The sequence below is a fragment of the Struthio camelus genome, chromosome 1 (genome assembly GCF_040807025.1).
Source record: "Struthio camelus isolate bStrCam1 chromosome 1, bStrCam1.hap1, whole genome shotgun sequence".
In the NCBI taxonomy this organism is placed as follows: Eukaryota; Metazoa; Chordata; class Aves; order Struthioniformes; family Struthionidae; genus Struthio; species Struthio camelus.
Window position 1 is genome coordinate 53,342,150 of NC_090942.1, and position 15,705 is coordinate 53,357,854.

Consider the following 15,705-nt stretch of genomic DNA (forward strand, 5'->3'; position numbering starts at 1 on the left):
TCAAAACTTGTAGGGGGAAAATATTGATTATACTTGCACTATAATAAACATAATAGTGTTATACTGTAATGCTTTAACATGTCAGCCCTTTATTTTGAGCGGGGTGGGGGGGAGAAGCTACCTTCACTAGCTCATTAGCTTTTCTGTGCTTAAGGCTTTTTCTTTTCATCTTTAACTGTTTTCACTCCACTTCCTTTGCTCCATGTGTTAATATATAATGTATATTTTTCTCTTCTAGTTACATGAAATACTTTCTATTGACTTCCTTCAGGAATACTATTTAGCATCTTAAAAACAAAAAACAGAACTACAATGCAATTAAATGTCGTCATTCTTTCATTTATGCCCTGTTCTGGAGATTCTCCTGCAGAAACTTCTCGACTTCAGTATTACTTCACACAAGGTAAAGACTTTTCCACATAAGTCCTCAAAGTAATCGACATGCAGTTCAGTTGTAGTTGGAAGACAGTGTATTTACAAAAAATGAGTGAGCTTCTTGAACTTGAATCATTTGATGTTGGGAGATAACCCTGAGAGTAATCTCTTCCCCTTCCCCACCCAAGGTGGATTATCGGTGTTCCTGAAGCTGCTCAAATTATTTTAAAGGAATAAAGTGTAATGCTACTACTAGATGATATTTAATGAGTGCATGTGATTAAAGCCTGGTATTCCTTTTAAAGTCTGTGAATTTTGTTCTGTCTAAAATTCAGAATAAGACTAATAGAGTTGGGTTAAACTTTCAGAATCAATCACCTAGTAAAATAATTCTATGGACTGGTATCCAAGTTCCAGTTGCAAAAAAAGTTGAACTCACATGATAAATATTGTTCGAGTCCCTTTCTGGGTAAGGGGTACGAAAAAAGTCTGAGAAGTAAGAAGCCTGCGTTAGTTTGTAGGTTTGACACCGCTTTTTGAAGCGATAGATCATGCTACTTGTCAGAATGCTGAAAACACGGCAGGTTCTAATTTGCCAGTCTGAGTTAAACTTTCTAACAGTGGGCTTGTGCTTTCCCCTTTAAATTGTGTGCTAATCTCTTAGCATATGCTGAATCTCAGTAATCTGATATCAGGCTGAGAATCACTGGACATATCATTTCCAGGGTTGAGACTTGGTTTATTTGATATGGTAAGGCTGTGGGAGCTTATCTAGTGTTTGAGAGAAACTCTTATGGAGGATCTCAAATTTAAATCCTATGTATGTTCTGAAAGCTTGGTGATATTTTTATGGGAAGTAGCATGATGGATTTCCCCCTTTTCTCATCCCCCTCCCCCCCCCCCCAAGCTTGTTCACTATAGCAGTATGCTCAGTACTGCCCTACAGAGTGCTTTCAGGTCCTTCCCAGTCTTGGTCTGTGTTTGGTTTTTGTGGCACAACTATAAAGTTTACAACTAGTTAAAGTTTATATTATCAGTTCCTGATAATTACCACCTTAGATGGCTTGTGTATAAAATGTCTATTTAAAAAAGTCATTTCATTTTGCAGCTTTAGTTCAGAGATACTGAGTAGACAAATACTTTTAAATGACAAACTTCCAAAAGGCTCTTCAGCAGAAAGAAGTATATCTAATGGCAAATGAAGCTTATAAAACTGTGATACACTTTGTGTGGTATTTTTGGCTGGCTTTGATACGGTTGAAGTTTCGTATTTGGCTGAAGAGTTTGTAGTACATTTTTAAAAAAAAAAAAAAAAAAAGCTTAATCTGACTAATCCAAGTAGATATGTAGAGCAGTTTTGCGATGTATGATTTTAAATCTTGAGTTTACAGACTTGGATGTTTCAGCATACCTTTAAGTCAGTCAGGAAATATAGCTTTAACTATATGCTTGATGTAGGGATCAAAATCATCCGAAGCATAGTTTTAGCCTTACTGGTCTCTAAAAGGCAAAATTGATTGATTTAAGTGTGCCTATACGTGTCTAAAACTGTACTATGACTCTGGCTTTTCTTTCTTAGTGAGCATACCAGGCTGTTCTGTACCAATGCAACAGATGCGTGCATGCATGGACATGCCATAGGGTCTACAAGCAATTCAGTTGGTAAAATTGTCCAAAGGTGGCAATATGCCTATAAGTACTATGTGTATAATTATATCTAAAAGATGAATTCCTCAGACTTTCTGTCCCGCCTGAAATTCTTGGTCAGCATTGGTGACTTGTAGTTAAAAAGTGCAACTGTATTGCTGTCTTTACTTCTTTTTTTTTTTTCCTGAATAGGAAAATTGATAAAGAAAGGTTTTATGGAAGAAGAATGTAGTAAATGGGCAGGATGAAGGTTAGGAAAGAATATCAAGGGACAGTTATGGTAGTGACTAGTAGGAATAGGAGATATTTCAGTACTTAGTACATTCTAAGGATGTGACAGCGCTAAGCATTCAACTAGCTAGTTTGGATCCTGGTCACAGAGTTTTTGTCGTCTGAGGCTTGGTGTGGACTGCGAAACCTGCCTAGAGTTCTTAGCTGTTACTGATTCTCTGGAATCACAGTTTAGTACCTCTGGTATTGGTACACTACTTGGGGCGGGGGGATTAGAGGGTATGTGTAGTTATTAGTAACAGGAGAGATGTGGTTAGGAAAACTTTGGAATTGTCAAGCTGACATCTTCCTACACTCCCAAGATTTGAAAAGTGACTGATTAGAAAATGGATTTGATTTACGACGGTTGTCTTTACTATGAATCTGACAGATGATGACACCAAAAGGGTAATGTCTTTCAAGTCTTAATTAGTTATTACCTTCTTTCTGTGGTGGAAGTCATTAAACTAAATGGGTTCAAGTTTCAGGCTGTTCAGCTTTTCCCGGAATGAATAAAAGTAGCAAGAGACTTTCTCTGTAAGAGTTAACCTGTGTTCTTGCTGAATATGCGTTATCCCTATATTTCCAGAGGGATGCATTAAACTGTACTGTTTAATAGTGATTTTCCTACTTGTCCTGCAACTACAAATGGGCTTACAGCTGTTAGAAGTTAATTGTCAGCAAAAAACCAAAGAAATTGTTGTTCTGTGTCCTGTTGTTCTGTGTCCTGTAACTCTAAGTATTAGTACTAGCTGTGCACACAAGTATGTATATGAACAAATATAGTCACACATGTGCAGGAGCAGAGGATTTGGGGGTTAAAAATTAGAAGCTTCAAGAACTGTGATTCTTAATTTCAAAATGATAGCCCAAGTTTCAATCATGTTTAGAGTTTATTAGATACTTCCATTGCTGAAAAAATAAGTATATGTTTAGCTTTTATCTAAAACGTTGCTACCAACAATTGTTTGGATGCAAGTGAGGAGAACAGGACTAGTAATAGCAAAAATGAACAACTTTGGCCTGTCTTCATTGCTGCTAACAGCAATGAAGTGTATGGCACTTCAGCTTCTCAACTGGTTGCTAAACCAAACTATTTAAAGAATGCAAGTTTCAGCTGACCTTTTCCTACTCAGCAGCTGGAGTGTGGCAACTTTTAGTTTACTCAAGAGGGACTTAGCAATGTCACAGGATTCTAGGTTGACTATTGGGCATGTGTCACTTTCCCTGGGTGCGAGTCTGCCTGGATCAACTTTGTGAAGTAAAGCAAGTAGAGCCAAGTCCTAAGGACAGAGTAGCAGGTTGTCCTCTAGGGGAGTTCCCCAGGAGCCACCGAGTTGTCTGAAGGGATCTTTCTTCAGTGTTGCAGTGCTGCTGTGCTCTCAGTTGTGTAGCTTCTCCATGCCCAGAAGCAGCAGCTAGAATCTTCAGTACATCTACTGCTTTACTATCTTTTATGCTTACATTGTTAAAGAGCGCTATTATAGAATAGATGTGATCAAAATGGTGAAAAATTGGAGTTCTCAAACTCTCTGGTTACTGAAACTTGTTTTGTGCCAATTTTATACTGCATAAATTCACTGAAGTAACTGAAATTACACTGCATTAGAAAAGGTATAGCTTAAGGTAATCAAGCCCAAGCATGGCTGCTATGTTAAATAACATTCTTCCTTTAATGAATCAGTAACTGGTGCTGCTTTTGTTGCGAGTGGCTGTTGCCGTTATAACCTAGGCCGTCTCCAGATCTTTTACAGCCTTGTCCTCCAGAGATGAAATGCAGCTGTGGAAGCTGCAGCCAGTGCAGCATTTGGTGGCCTACTTTCTAACCATGCTTGGTCTAACTAACTCTAACTAGGGTGCTGCAATGAGAGGCTGATAAGGAGGGTGAACTCTTTTGTTAAGAGTGGGTTTGCCAGACTGCATAATATAGAGTATTATTAGATGCTGGTGAGCAGAATCAGAATTCAGGATGATACTGTTAACTTTCTTAAACTCATCTAAAAAACAGGATGCTAGTCAAACGGCCTTTAACCTGGAACAACTGCTGCAAAGACAGCATAAATCAACCCTAGCCAGCTGTTAACCAGAAACAGACAACTGTCACACTATTCTGTGTGAGTAGTGGCTATAAAACGTGGTAAGGTGTGTCTCTTGTTTGACATTGCCCTGGGCTCTAACTAGGGCAAACACAGCTGGCTTAGATGCTGTATTTCACAAGTATGTGGACTAACTGGCAAGCATCCAGAGAAGGGGCAATAAGAATAATCAGAAGTTTAGGAAGAGTGTTTGATCTGAGTAGGCTGCAGTGGTAACTGTCCTGACTACTAGAGAGAGAAACGTCGCGGTGTCATTGGGCATGCAGACAAAAATCGTAGGGTTTTTCTAGCCTACGTTTAGATTCTCTATGCAGTGTATGAAATCTGAATGGGGAAAGCGTGACATCTGGATGGGTGAAGCATTTTTTTTTTTTTTTTTTAGGAACAGCTTAGTGCCCGTGGCCCTTGTGGCACCCTCTGGGCCTGAGTTCAACAGGCTCGTCCTCAGCTCGGGGCCAAAAGGCCTGGAGGAGACCTTTGCAGCGAGGACAGGCCGCCGCTCGCGGGGACGCTGAGCGGATACCGGGGGACGGAGCCAAAGAGCGATGCCAGCCTGACGCCTGTAAAGGCAAGGGGAGCTGAGCTGGCCTCAGAAAGCGAGGGGGGCAGACGCTGCACTAGCGTCTATGCCCTGTCCTTCGGAGAGTCGGGGGCGGCCCCCTCCCTCTCCTCCTCCCTTCCCCCCCCCCCCCCGCCAGGGCTTGCCGGGCGTAGAGCGCAGGCGCCGGCGGAGAAAGGCGCCGGCAAGGGCTTTGGCCGCGGCGGCGCCTGCGCGGTGCCGCCGCCTCGGCGAGCGCCTCCGCCAATGGGGCTGCAGGTTCTTGGCCTCCGGCTCCGCCCCTTGCGTCGGAGAAGGACAAAGTCACGGAGCCGGGGCGACGCTCAGCCTCTGCGCCGAGCTGCCGCCCGAGCAGCGGATCCGCTCGCGCTGCTGCCGCCGCCGCCATCTTAGGAGGTGAGTTGGTGCGACCGCCCGCCCGGATGGCCCCGCTGCGCGGCCCGGCCGCCTGGCACCGGGCGGGAGGGCGCGGGGATCCGCGGTCGGGCCCGCGGCGGGCCTCCCCGTCCCACGCCGCTCTGCTCTTCTCGCCCGCCTCAGGTCGCCATGTTCTCGTCCATCGCGCCGCTCGCCCGGCTCAACCCCTTCTACGCGCCGCACTTGCAGCTGGTCCAGGATGGCGTGAGGAAGCGCCCGGAGCCCGCCGAGGCGCCCGCCACGCGGCGCAGCTTGGCGGCCGCATCCGCTGTCGAAGGTGAGGGCGCCGGGGGGTCGCGGCGGGGGCGAGGCCTGTGGGCGGTGGAAACGCCGGTACTCGCTCCTCTCCGCTGGCGCCGGCCGGTGCCCGTTGGGGGGGAGGGGGGGGAGAGGGGTAGCACTCGGCGGGGCTCCTCTAGGCCGAGGAGGAGCCGGGCCTGGGCCTAAGCGCGCCCTTTTGGAGGACGAGGAAGGGCACGGGCGGGGGAGGCGCTGGTAGCCTCTTCCGCTCCCCGCACGGTGTGTGCTGGCTGGTACCAAGGACCCAGTGATCTCGGGGAAGGACACAGAAAGGTCCTAGTTCAGGGGAGCTACGGATACCCTCGATGTTGACTCTTTTGTGGATGAGAGATTGCTTTTGCCTGCTCTGCTGGGCCTGCAACCTTGGGGATTGAAGCTGCAGGCCCGTACTTCTCTTTCTTGGTGTGGAGAAGAGCAGGATACAAATCACTGAACGTGGATGAGTTTTGGGTTTGCAAGACAATGTCTCCTCTTCCCTCCCCCTCCCCTAATCCCCCTCTTTTTTTTTTTGCTCTTCTTTCACAGCTGGACATCTGAACATCTGTACACCTGTAGCTGTTAGAGGAGTCTGCAGCTGTGTTTTGGGATTTTTTTTTCCTTAGTTGTTGTGGGACATATGCTATATAGCTGCGGTGTCTTAAGATGTAGTGATGTGTTTTAGACTTAAGTGCAGGTGCTTCAGGTGTGTTTTCTGCCATGACTTCCAAAAGTCAGACATTGATGATACTCCCAATAGTGGAAGTAGATGCTAGAATTCTTTTAATCTTTTGATAGCTTAAAGTACCTGCTTGACTATCCTTTTTATCAAAAAGATTCAAATAGAAATAATGCTGTGAACTAGCTACCTTTTATGAAGTACTATGTTTACTGAAGTATCTTAGTGCTCTGAAACAAATATTTGTATAATCTGTGCAGGAGACCTAGAACTTGATGTTGAATTTTAGTGTGTCTTCAAGAACGTACTTTTTACTTTAATAGTCATCTTATTACTAGCTAACTAGTAACTAAAGCATGTTAGACACTGCTCAGTATGTTAAATTATGTTCAGTAGGTGCACTTATTTCTTAAAATCATAATGTTTAATCTTCGTCTTGTTTGTAGGCAGATGCAGTCAGAAGTGACCTGAGTTTCTTTGTCTTTGATAGTTCTTTGTGCTGTGCTTGTTTCACGTACCAGTTGGTTCTTCGTTCTTTCATTAGCCTTTGCGTTAGGAGAGTGACCATATTGCAGAAGTTAAGAGCTTACCCAAGGTCATGCAAAGTCAGCACAAATTACAAGACCTTCCGAATTCAGTTCAAGGCATCAACCCTAATGCGTCTCAGAGGCAAGGAGACGTTTTATGATCAGCTCTTGGAAATTGTCCCTATTAGTGTGTCAGATCTCAAGCAAGGCAATGAAACAGCCTTAGTTATGATGTTATTTGTTTTTAGCTGTCTTAACATGTTTTTGAGCTGTATTTGTATTTGAGCTAGCTTCATTGATTTTCAGTCAGCTTATAGACAGTAGGAAAGTTATTCAAGCATTTCTGTGCTGTGTTGGTTAGCCGGTTCTCCTTTCATGTAACGCTTATTGGATCTCAGCTTTATTTTTGTCAAGACAGTTTTTAGGGGATTACACTTCTGAAATACGAAGTCTGGGAGCCACTATGGCTTTTTTCATAATGCTACCGTACCACTGCAAAGAGAAGTGCCTGTAATGAGCTTAAGCCTAATTGATGATGCCTTACTCTTCTTAATTAGTGTTTTTAAACACCCAGCTGACAGATCAATCTGAATACCATTGTAATAAGGCAGGCCTTTAAAGCTGTAGTTTTCTGTGGCTGGAAGCTTCTACCAAGGTCTGCCTCTGTCAGCTGAGAAGTATGACTTCTGACATTAAGTTGCCTTGAAAAAGGAAGTTTGAACAAACACTTCTTGGTATCTGGGCAGCATGGTAAGTACCACGGTACTGGCATATTGCAGGCCAAAGATAGAGCTAGGCATAGATGCCCAGTAATTCAGGCCCAGGCTGTTCTCTGACTGCACCTGCATTGAAAGCCTCATTTATGTCCGTTTAACCAGTCATTCTGACTACGACAGTTTTAAACAGAATGTTACCTACCCCTGTTTGGAAAGCAGCCCGCCTAACCATGCTGTTTAGGCTCTAGGTATGTGCTAGTCCAGGACTAGCATATTTGTAGCCTTGAGTGATATCTCAATTTTGAAAATTCTCATAGATTATATGGCATTCTGATAGTTAACTGACTACTAGCTGTATGTCTGGGCTTAGTGAATACTATCTCTGCAATTTTGGATTTCTTCTTTCAGAATAAAGAAAAAATGATACTTTTTATTGCCCTGGTGATCACCTTTTGAAGAAGGGGGCTAGAAATAGACTTAATGTAAGATCTGGAATGTTCTTGGGAAGAAGTTCTTTTATAGTTGGGGAGTAAAGAGTTGGATAAACCTGCTAGTCTTAAGTGGTAATCTGTAGATGCTGTTGAATGTAATGAGAAATTTTTGTTGATGTTCCTAAAGGAATTTATTTCAGGAGCAAAAATACATGGTAAAGAAGCCCTGACTAAAATAGCTTTTTTAATGTGTGTGTTAACTTTCATTAAAGCTTCTCTGGAGATGGTTCTCACTAGCTATTGTAACGTTTTAATGGCTATTCCGTTATACTGGAGTAACACTCCTAGATCTAATATCAAAGGAACTTAAATTATCCATTTTTATACTAGGGACAATTTTCTACCTAGTGTATTGTTTTCCATATGCTTGCTCAATATCTTACTTTTGGCTTTGTTTATATATTTAAAATGTTTAGCACGAAAACAGAAGTTGGCCACTGCCTTATGCTTTTTTGGTACTGTTATTAGTAATCTGAGCGCTTCTTGGTAGTAAATAATAGTTCTTATTCTCTATAGCTTCTTCCAAATTGGAAGAGAAACTGATGCTTGTTTGTTTGTTGGTTTGTTTTCAACTGCAGTAACTTTGTTTGCTGTATTGGAATCTGTGAAAATAATTTGCTCATTAGGACCGAATGGCCCATATACACAGTAATATATGGAACAGTGTGAGATCAGTATCCCTTGATTACATGCGACCTGAAAGCTTCTTTAATGAAGCATGTTTATTAAATACAAACATTAAATGTCCCGATTAATTTTCATAAGATTCTAGAACTTGATAAAACAGAAACTTTATAAGTCTGAGGTCCTGTTTTGGGGGGGGAAAAAACCGTTTTTCCCTAGCTGTTTTAGATGTTGCTGGATGACTACTTAAGTCTTCTAGGTTTTCTTTTTCTGTGTCCTTTAACAGTAGCTATATGAAAAGGGGAAGACCTATTGTCTCACTTTTTGGGGAGGACAGCTCCATTTGTAACTTTTATCTGCTATTCATTGTTGAATAAGGCTGAACTGGAATAGCGTCCCAAAGATGTTTGCATGGTTTCTGGATTTCTGGTTATCTTCTTGTGAAGCCTGTTGCTAAAGAGCAACTATTATGGGAACAGTCCTGATGTTGCTCTGCTGAATTTCAGATTTGGTTAATTCTTATATGAAGCTTAAATTTTGAAATGATACAGAGAATTAAAAAAATCTGAATGAGGACTAGTTCTACCTTAATCTTGTAGATTTGAATGGTCTCCACAATTAGCAATAAATAAAGCACAAGATACTTTAAAGCCATAGCGTTGCGTTCCATCAAGAAGAAAGAACACAAACGGGTAGAGTTTTGGAAATGAGGAGCTTAAATACAGAAGTTGCACTGATCGTAAAATATTTAAGCAAAGAAACTTTGTCCCCAGAATTCTAGAGAAGCACTCTGTTTGCTGAATTCCTCAATATTAAAAAAAAAAAGTTGGTTGTTGCAGCTTTGAGTCATGATTTCTGCTAGCAGCTTCTGGGATTAATTTTTATGGTTTACAGACTTAAATCAGGATAATGTGCAAGTACACTGTGAGCTAAAACTTGACTTTTTAAATAACTTTTTAAAAAGAATAAACTCTAATTGGCAGGCCTAGAATCAATCTTGTCAGTCGAAAATGTGTTAGTTAAAGCAAGCAAATTTAATTTTGAGCTTAATGCTATAGTTGAATAGTATAGTGTGGGAGCTTATTTCAGTTTAAAAGCTCTAAGAAGCTAGCACTCGGTCATCAACTTTGTTTCTTTTCTGATCTTCATTACTATGTGTGGTTGATCATATATATGTAATTATTTTCTTTTTAATTAACTAGAATACAGCTGTGCATATGGCTCAGGCAGATTCTTTGTCCTTTGTGGCCTTGGTGGGATTATTAGCTGTGGAACAACACATACAGCACTGGTTCCTCTAGACCTGGTTAAATGCAGAATGCAGGTTTGTTCTGCATGTCAGTATGTGGTGGAGTTGATAAAAGCATGTTTAGTGTGATTTAAATAATCTACTAATAAATTAGAGACGTAAACTATCCACTGGATGTAATTGTCCAGCAGTGCATGGAGTTTATGTAAAAGCATGGTGTGTCTCTATTTTTTGCTGCAGAATACAGTTGTGAATATGGCTCGCTCAAGTTTTATGCTCTCTGTGGCTTTGGTGGGGTCCTAAGTTGTGGCCTGACACACACTGCTGTCGTACCTCTGGATTTAGTGAAATGTCGTATGCAGGTTTGTATTAACTTCAACATTTCTTAAACTTTTTCTCTGTGTAGCCAGCATATCAAGAATTTATAGTAAGTGGATATCAGGAAGCAAATATATTTGGTTTCTGTTTCTCCTAACTAGGTCTACTGCTGTGAGACTTAACAAAATACCACCTCAACAGAAGCAGAGGCACATAGCATAATCTGGATGAATTTAACTATTTGTGCCTGCGTTTAAAACATGTTTATATGATCATAGTTACTCAAAAACACCCACCACAGTGTTGTTCTTTGCTGGCAGGCTATCTAGGACTATTCATGTGCTTTGGAAGGAAGGAAGTAGAATCTTGGTGTTTCAAAGAGCTTGTTGGGTTCAGATTTTTACCGTGGAGTGACATGCATGTATAATTTGATCCATTAACATTGTGACCATTGCTGCATGGATTATGGATTGATGCTTCCTAATGATTCCACTTTTGACAAAATAGGTAAAACTTATAATGGTATTGCTACACCTAGCTAAGTGCTTGTGTGGCTGGTGTCTTCGAAGTGATAGAAGTGGTTCTTGATTTGAACCCAAAGGAGTGAAATCTCATTATGGTTAATTTGTGATGTCAGCTTCACTATTAAAATCATCTAGTGAACAGTTATGGATAAAAGTATACTCGTGGATTTATTCAGTCAAATCTGTGCTTCAAGAATGTAGCACATTAAAGCACACTTCTAAATTTCTAGAAATCTGGTAGCTTAATGGCATCCCTGTTGCATAGGGTGATGCTAATTCTAAAAGTGGCAGTCTTATCTTGTGTGAAATTGGGAGAGAAGTACTGGTCAGACTATCGACTATAGTACTGCATGTGATATTCTTGAGAAGTGTTCTTCCAAAGACCTTTAGCATTCTTTACAAGAGAACACCAGCTTTTTTGCTTACTTGAGAAAACCTGAAATTCTGCCCTCAAGCTAGCAATTCTGTAATATGCTGGATAAAATCAGGGTGCATCAGGTAAGGGCAAATGATGCCTTCTACAAAATTTGGAAAGAGACCAAATTAAGTGTGTGAGAATTCTCTGTCCCTGCTCTAGGAGAGTACTTGGAGTTGAGCACCTGTTTATTTCTGAAAGTGCAGTTTAAATGCTCTGTTTTATTGTAACTGACAGCATATGTCTTAAGTATCCAAGATGGGTAGCTTGATGATGTAGGGCTAAGGGTGGGTTTTCTGGGAAGGAGTTTCCTCATGAATAAAGAGGATGTAACATAACAAGCATTTCTTAATCTGGTTGCCAGTTGGGTTCATGGGTGGAAGGCCTGAGAGCCATGCAGTGCTGAAGTTAACACTGGGAGCAGGGCCTCCTGCTTCCAAGGCTCCAGCTGCTTGGTGGGTATGTTCGGCTTGGGTCACCGTTTCTGGGCCTCTTATGTAACGAGGGTGACTACGCTTCCCCTTCTCCAGCACTTTAAGGAATGTGCAACAGAAAGGCCTTGCGCATGACTTCCAGGTGTGACCTTGCAAAACCTATCAGCATTTCTCTCTTTATCGGTCCAGTAGAGAGAGCACGCTACTAATCCTTCCTAGATTCTCTAGGAAGAAACCCATTGCCTGCCCTCTCCTGCCATTTTAAGAAGAGGTCACCTCTTATGTAGATGATAGGTGTAGTCCTGATGTGAACATTGCCTTGTTTTGCAGTACACAATCAACAATTACATGTCTAGTGTTCTGAAATTCCATATCTTTTAAAACGGAGTCGTCTAGGTGAATTAGTTCTCAATTAGGCTGCTGCTGTGTGAGATGAGTAAAATATCAGTCATCGCAGTTTGGTGTGCGCGTCCCATAGCTCCTTCTAGAACTTCAGTTTGCTTTTAATTTGTGTATTCTTTTTCATCCCTCTGAGGCGATGGTGGATGGTTATCAGATATGAAAAGTGGTAATGTGAGATGACTTAGAAATTGTCAGAATGACCCGCTTCATAAACTCTACTAAACGGATCCTCATAAAACAAAATTATTTAGTCTTTTTTATAGGATCTGATAAGTTAATAATGAAACCTCACTCAACATTTTTGTATATAGAAAATATTTCATATTGTAGCCCTTACTGTAAAGGCAAAGTGTGACAATGTACAAGCGTAGAAGTTCTTGAGCACTCTTTGATCTGCCTTTCTCCATCTGTCTTAGCCTGACCGTGTTTGGAGGGATCAAACTAGTAACGGACAAGTAACTGCTGATGAATAATAAAGTGAATCTTCAGACTTGATATATGGCATAGGTGCAATATTTTACGGAGTGAAAAGTAGCATCCCAAATAGCATTTCTAGCAAAACTCTTCTAGAATGAAATTGCTGATAGAAAGTGTCGGATTTGAAGAACCTGATCTAAACATGACTGTATCAGTATAGTACGATCAGTGTTAGAAGAATGACTCCAATAAATGTTATTGATGTAGAGTAGTACTGTCTTACTGTTGGTGTGGAGAATAAATGTAAAGCAAAGTTCAGGTACTTTGGTTCTTCTGGAGTACTGATGGACATACAGGCAGTTTAAATAAGTTTTGAAACTCGCAGACAAACACTACAGTTCTATCAAGGAGGTAACCTTGTGGTGACAGCACTATCTAGGGAGCTATAGAAAGCTGTATGTGGATTTTAACAATTTTATATTTGGGGTGGGGGTGGGAGAAAGGAAAGAATAAAATATATCAAGCAATTAACTGTCTGTTCTGTTCAGGTTGACCCACAAAAATACAAGAGCATCTTCAATGGATTTTCAGTGACAATCAAAGAAGATGGTTTTCGTGGTTTGGCTAAGGGATGGGCTCCAACATTTATTGGATATTCCATGCAAGGGCTCTGTAAATTTGGTTTCTATGAAGTTTTCAAAATCCTCTATGGCAACATGCTGGGAGAGGTAAGCCTTAAGTGGTCTACGTGAGACTATATGTTAGCAATGTGAAAGTGCCTCTGACATAGAGGAAACACAAAACCACTGTTCATTACTTACAATGTGTGTTTAAATACGTTTCAGGAAAATGCATATTTGTGGCGTACATCACTATACTTAGCTGCATCTGCCAGTGCGGAGTTTTTTGCTGACATTGCTCTGGCTCCCATGGAAGCTGCTAAAGTTCGCATTCAGACACAGCCTGGATATGCTAACACTTTGCGGCAAGCTTTACCAAAAATGTTTGGAGAAGAAGGCATCTGGGCGTTAGTACCTCTTGGAATTTTTTATTCTGATTCATGTTCTTGATGTTGAGCCTTTTCCTAACGAAAGAGGGTTGCTAAAACGAATAGTGGCTTTAGCTTAACATCAACTTCTAATTCTTCTTGGTCTTTTCAGTTCAAGACAACAAGTATTTAATATTGGGGAATCTGTGCTGAACTAGTAGTTAATTTCAACATGCTCCTTAGATCCATCTTTGTGAGTATCTCTGTGCTGAGTTCTGCTGGATAACTGCAATTCCTAGCAGTTCCAGTCAGAGATATTCAGCAACTTTTTTGGTTGTACAGTCAAAGATGCTTGAGTCATTGGCATGTGAGAGTAATATAACTGCATGTTAGCTTTCTGTTCTGATAAAAGTGGCTGTAAATCTACAGGCCATTTATCACTGTCAGGACTCTGCTGGTATGCAGACATGAGCACGTACTTGTATTAGCAGTACTGTGTTATTGCACTCCATTATAATCTGAAAAGTGACTACAAACAGCTGCACAGAGTAGGTCTCAGGTAAATTCAGACTTGTGCTTCTGTTCTTAGTACGTACTCAGGAACTAATAAAACTCATGGGTTCTTGTTCTGTAGGTTTTGGAACGCTTAGGCTTACCGTCTCACTACCTAGAAGTGATTGTCCTGATACCAACAATAAGCTAACTAATTGTTCAGGTTAGAAATATGCCCTTAAATACTGGAGGAAAATGAAGTTGAGTTTGTCTTCTCTGTTTAAGTTTCTATAAAGGTGTTGCTCCGCTATGGATGAGACAAATTCCATACACAATGATGAAATTTGCCTGCTTTGAACGTACTGTTGAAGCCCTCTACAAGTATGTAGTTCCCAAGCCACGAAGTGAATGTTCAAAGCCAGAACAGCTGGTAGTCACATTTATTGCAGGTTATATTGGTAAGAAACCTTTAAATTCTACACTTCACTAATGGACTTCAGTAATTGTGAAAGTCTCGCCCTTTTCAGAATATCAAGTATATACAAACACTACAATGGGAGAGCTTGAATGTGACTTAAACATGGAGGGGGAGGGATATGAGGGGGTGGAACAGATTCAACCTGTAAATAGAATGAGAGGTTAAATGGCTCTGTAGTAGGGCAATACTCTTAATTGTTCCTATGTTAATTTCAAAGTTTAGAGACTAGAGCTGATGTAAGCAAAAGAACCTGCATTTTTGCTAGGCTGGAGGAGGTACAGGAAGGTGGAAGGAGGAAGGGGGGAGAAATTTTGAGGGAGTGGTGATTTTGAACATCCAAAGATGCAGAACAGGTTTTGTTTCAGAAGGCAGGTGCAGCAAGCAGCAGAGCCTAGGTGTTTTCTAGTAGACATGTCATGCTAATAAGAATAGACCTGTTGTTCTTTGGGAATACCAGGAAGTTTGACATAACTTCTGTGCAACTTACCAGTGGTCTAGGGAAGGTGTGGTTTTTAGTTGGTCAGACTTAGCCAAATAATTACTGTACACACTAAAAGATCACAGAACTAATAACAAATTACTCTTTCAGCTGGTGTGTTCTGTGCAATTGTTTCTCATCCTGCTGACTCTGTGGTGTCTGTATTGAATAAGGAAAAGGGCAGTTCCGCTTCACAGGTTCTCGTGAGGCTTGGATTCAGAGGTAAAAAAACAAACAAACAAACAAAAAAAAACCCCTCAACTCTTTCATTCATGTATTTTGTGTTAAGTGTAGGGGGGAGGGTGTATGTTTTGGTGGGGATTATTTTTCATGGCTGCTTACACTTCTTTTGGTTTATGGTTTTGCTCTACAGGTGTATGGAAAGGTCTCTTTGCTCGTATCATTATGATTGGTACCCTGACTGCACTACAGTGGTTCATCTATGATTCTGTGAAGGTTTATTTCAGACTTCCTCGTCCGCCTCCACCTGAAATGCCAGAATCTCTGAAGAAGAAGCTTGGTCTAGCTGAATAAACAACTCATGGACTGACTTTGCTGGCTGTCCCAGTGATGAGTTTCATGAAACTTTTATATATTTGACTATGTAGAAAGCAAACTATCTGATGTAATTATTGGCTGTGCCCCTGTCCCATATGAGGGTTTAACTTCTACCACTGTCATTGCCTGAAATAAATGAGAACCAGAGTGCTTAGTGTCTTGTTACTATTGCATATATAAGCTTCACTTCACAGAAGTAAAGACTTCCAAATATTTCCCAATATGAAAAATATAAGTCATTCTGCATTTAAAGGATTGCAGAATTGTGGGGGGGG

The 15,705-nt window shown here is 41.2% G+C and overlaps 1 protein-coding gene and 1 non-coding gene across 2 annotated transcripts; both read left to right on the forward strand.

The window, feature by feature from the left end:
* The first annotated feature begins 238 nt into the window (after nucleotides 1-238).
* On the forward strand, nucleotides 239-15,580 carry SLC25A3 (solute carrier family 25 member 3). Its single transcript, XM_068938418.1, has 9 exons — nucleotides 239-403; nucleotides 4,771-5,343; nucleotides 5,488-5,641; nucleotides 10,167-10,288; nucleotides 12,985-13,164; nucleotides 13,282-13,463; nucleotides 14,202-14,374; nucleotides 14,984-15,094; nucleotides 15,246-15,580. Exons 3-9 carry the CDS (start codon nucleotides 5,494-5,496, stop codon nucleotides 15,404-15,406), a joined length of 1,077 nt encoding a protein of 358 aa, XP_068794519.1. The 5' UTR covers nucleotides 239-403; nucleotides 4,771-5,343; nucleotides 5,488-5,493; the 3' UTR covers nucleotides 15,407-15,580.
* LOC138065887 (small nucleolar RNA SNORA53) lies at nucleotides 13,654-13,894 on the forward strand. The gene has a single exon (XR_011138932.1). It is a non-coding gene; the product is annotated as a small nucleolar RNA SNORA53 (small nucleolar RNA).
* Nucleotides 15,581-15,705: the final 125 nt, after the last annotated feature.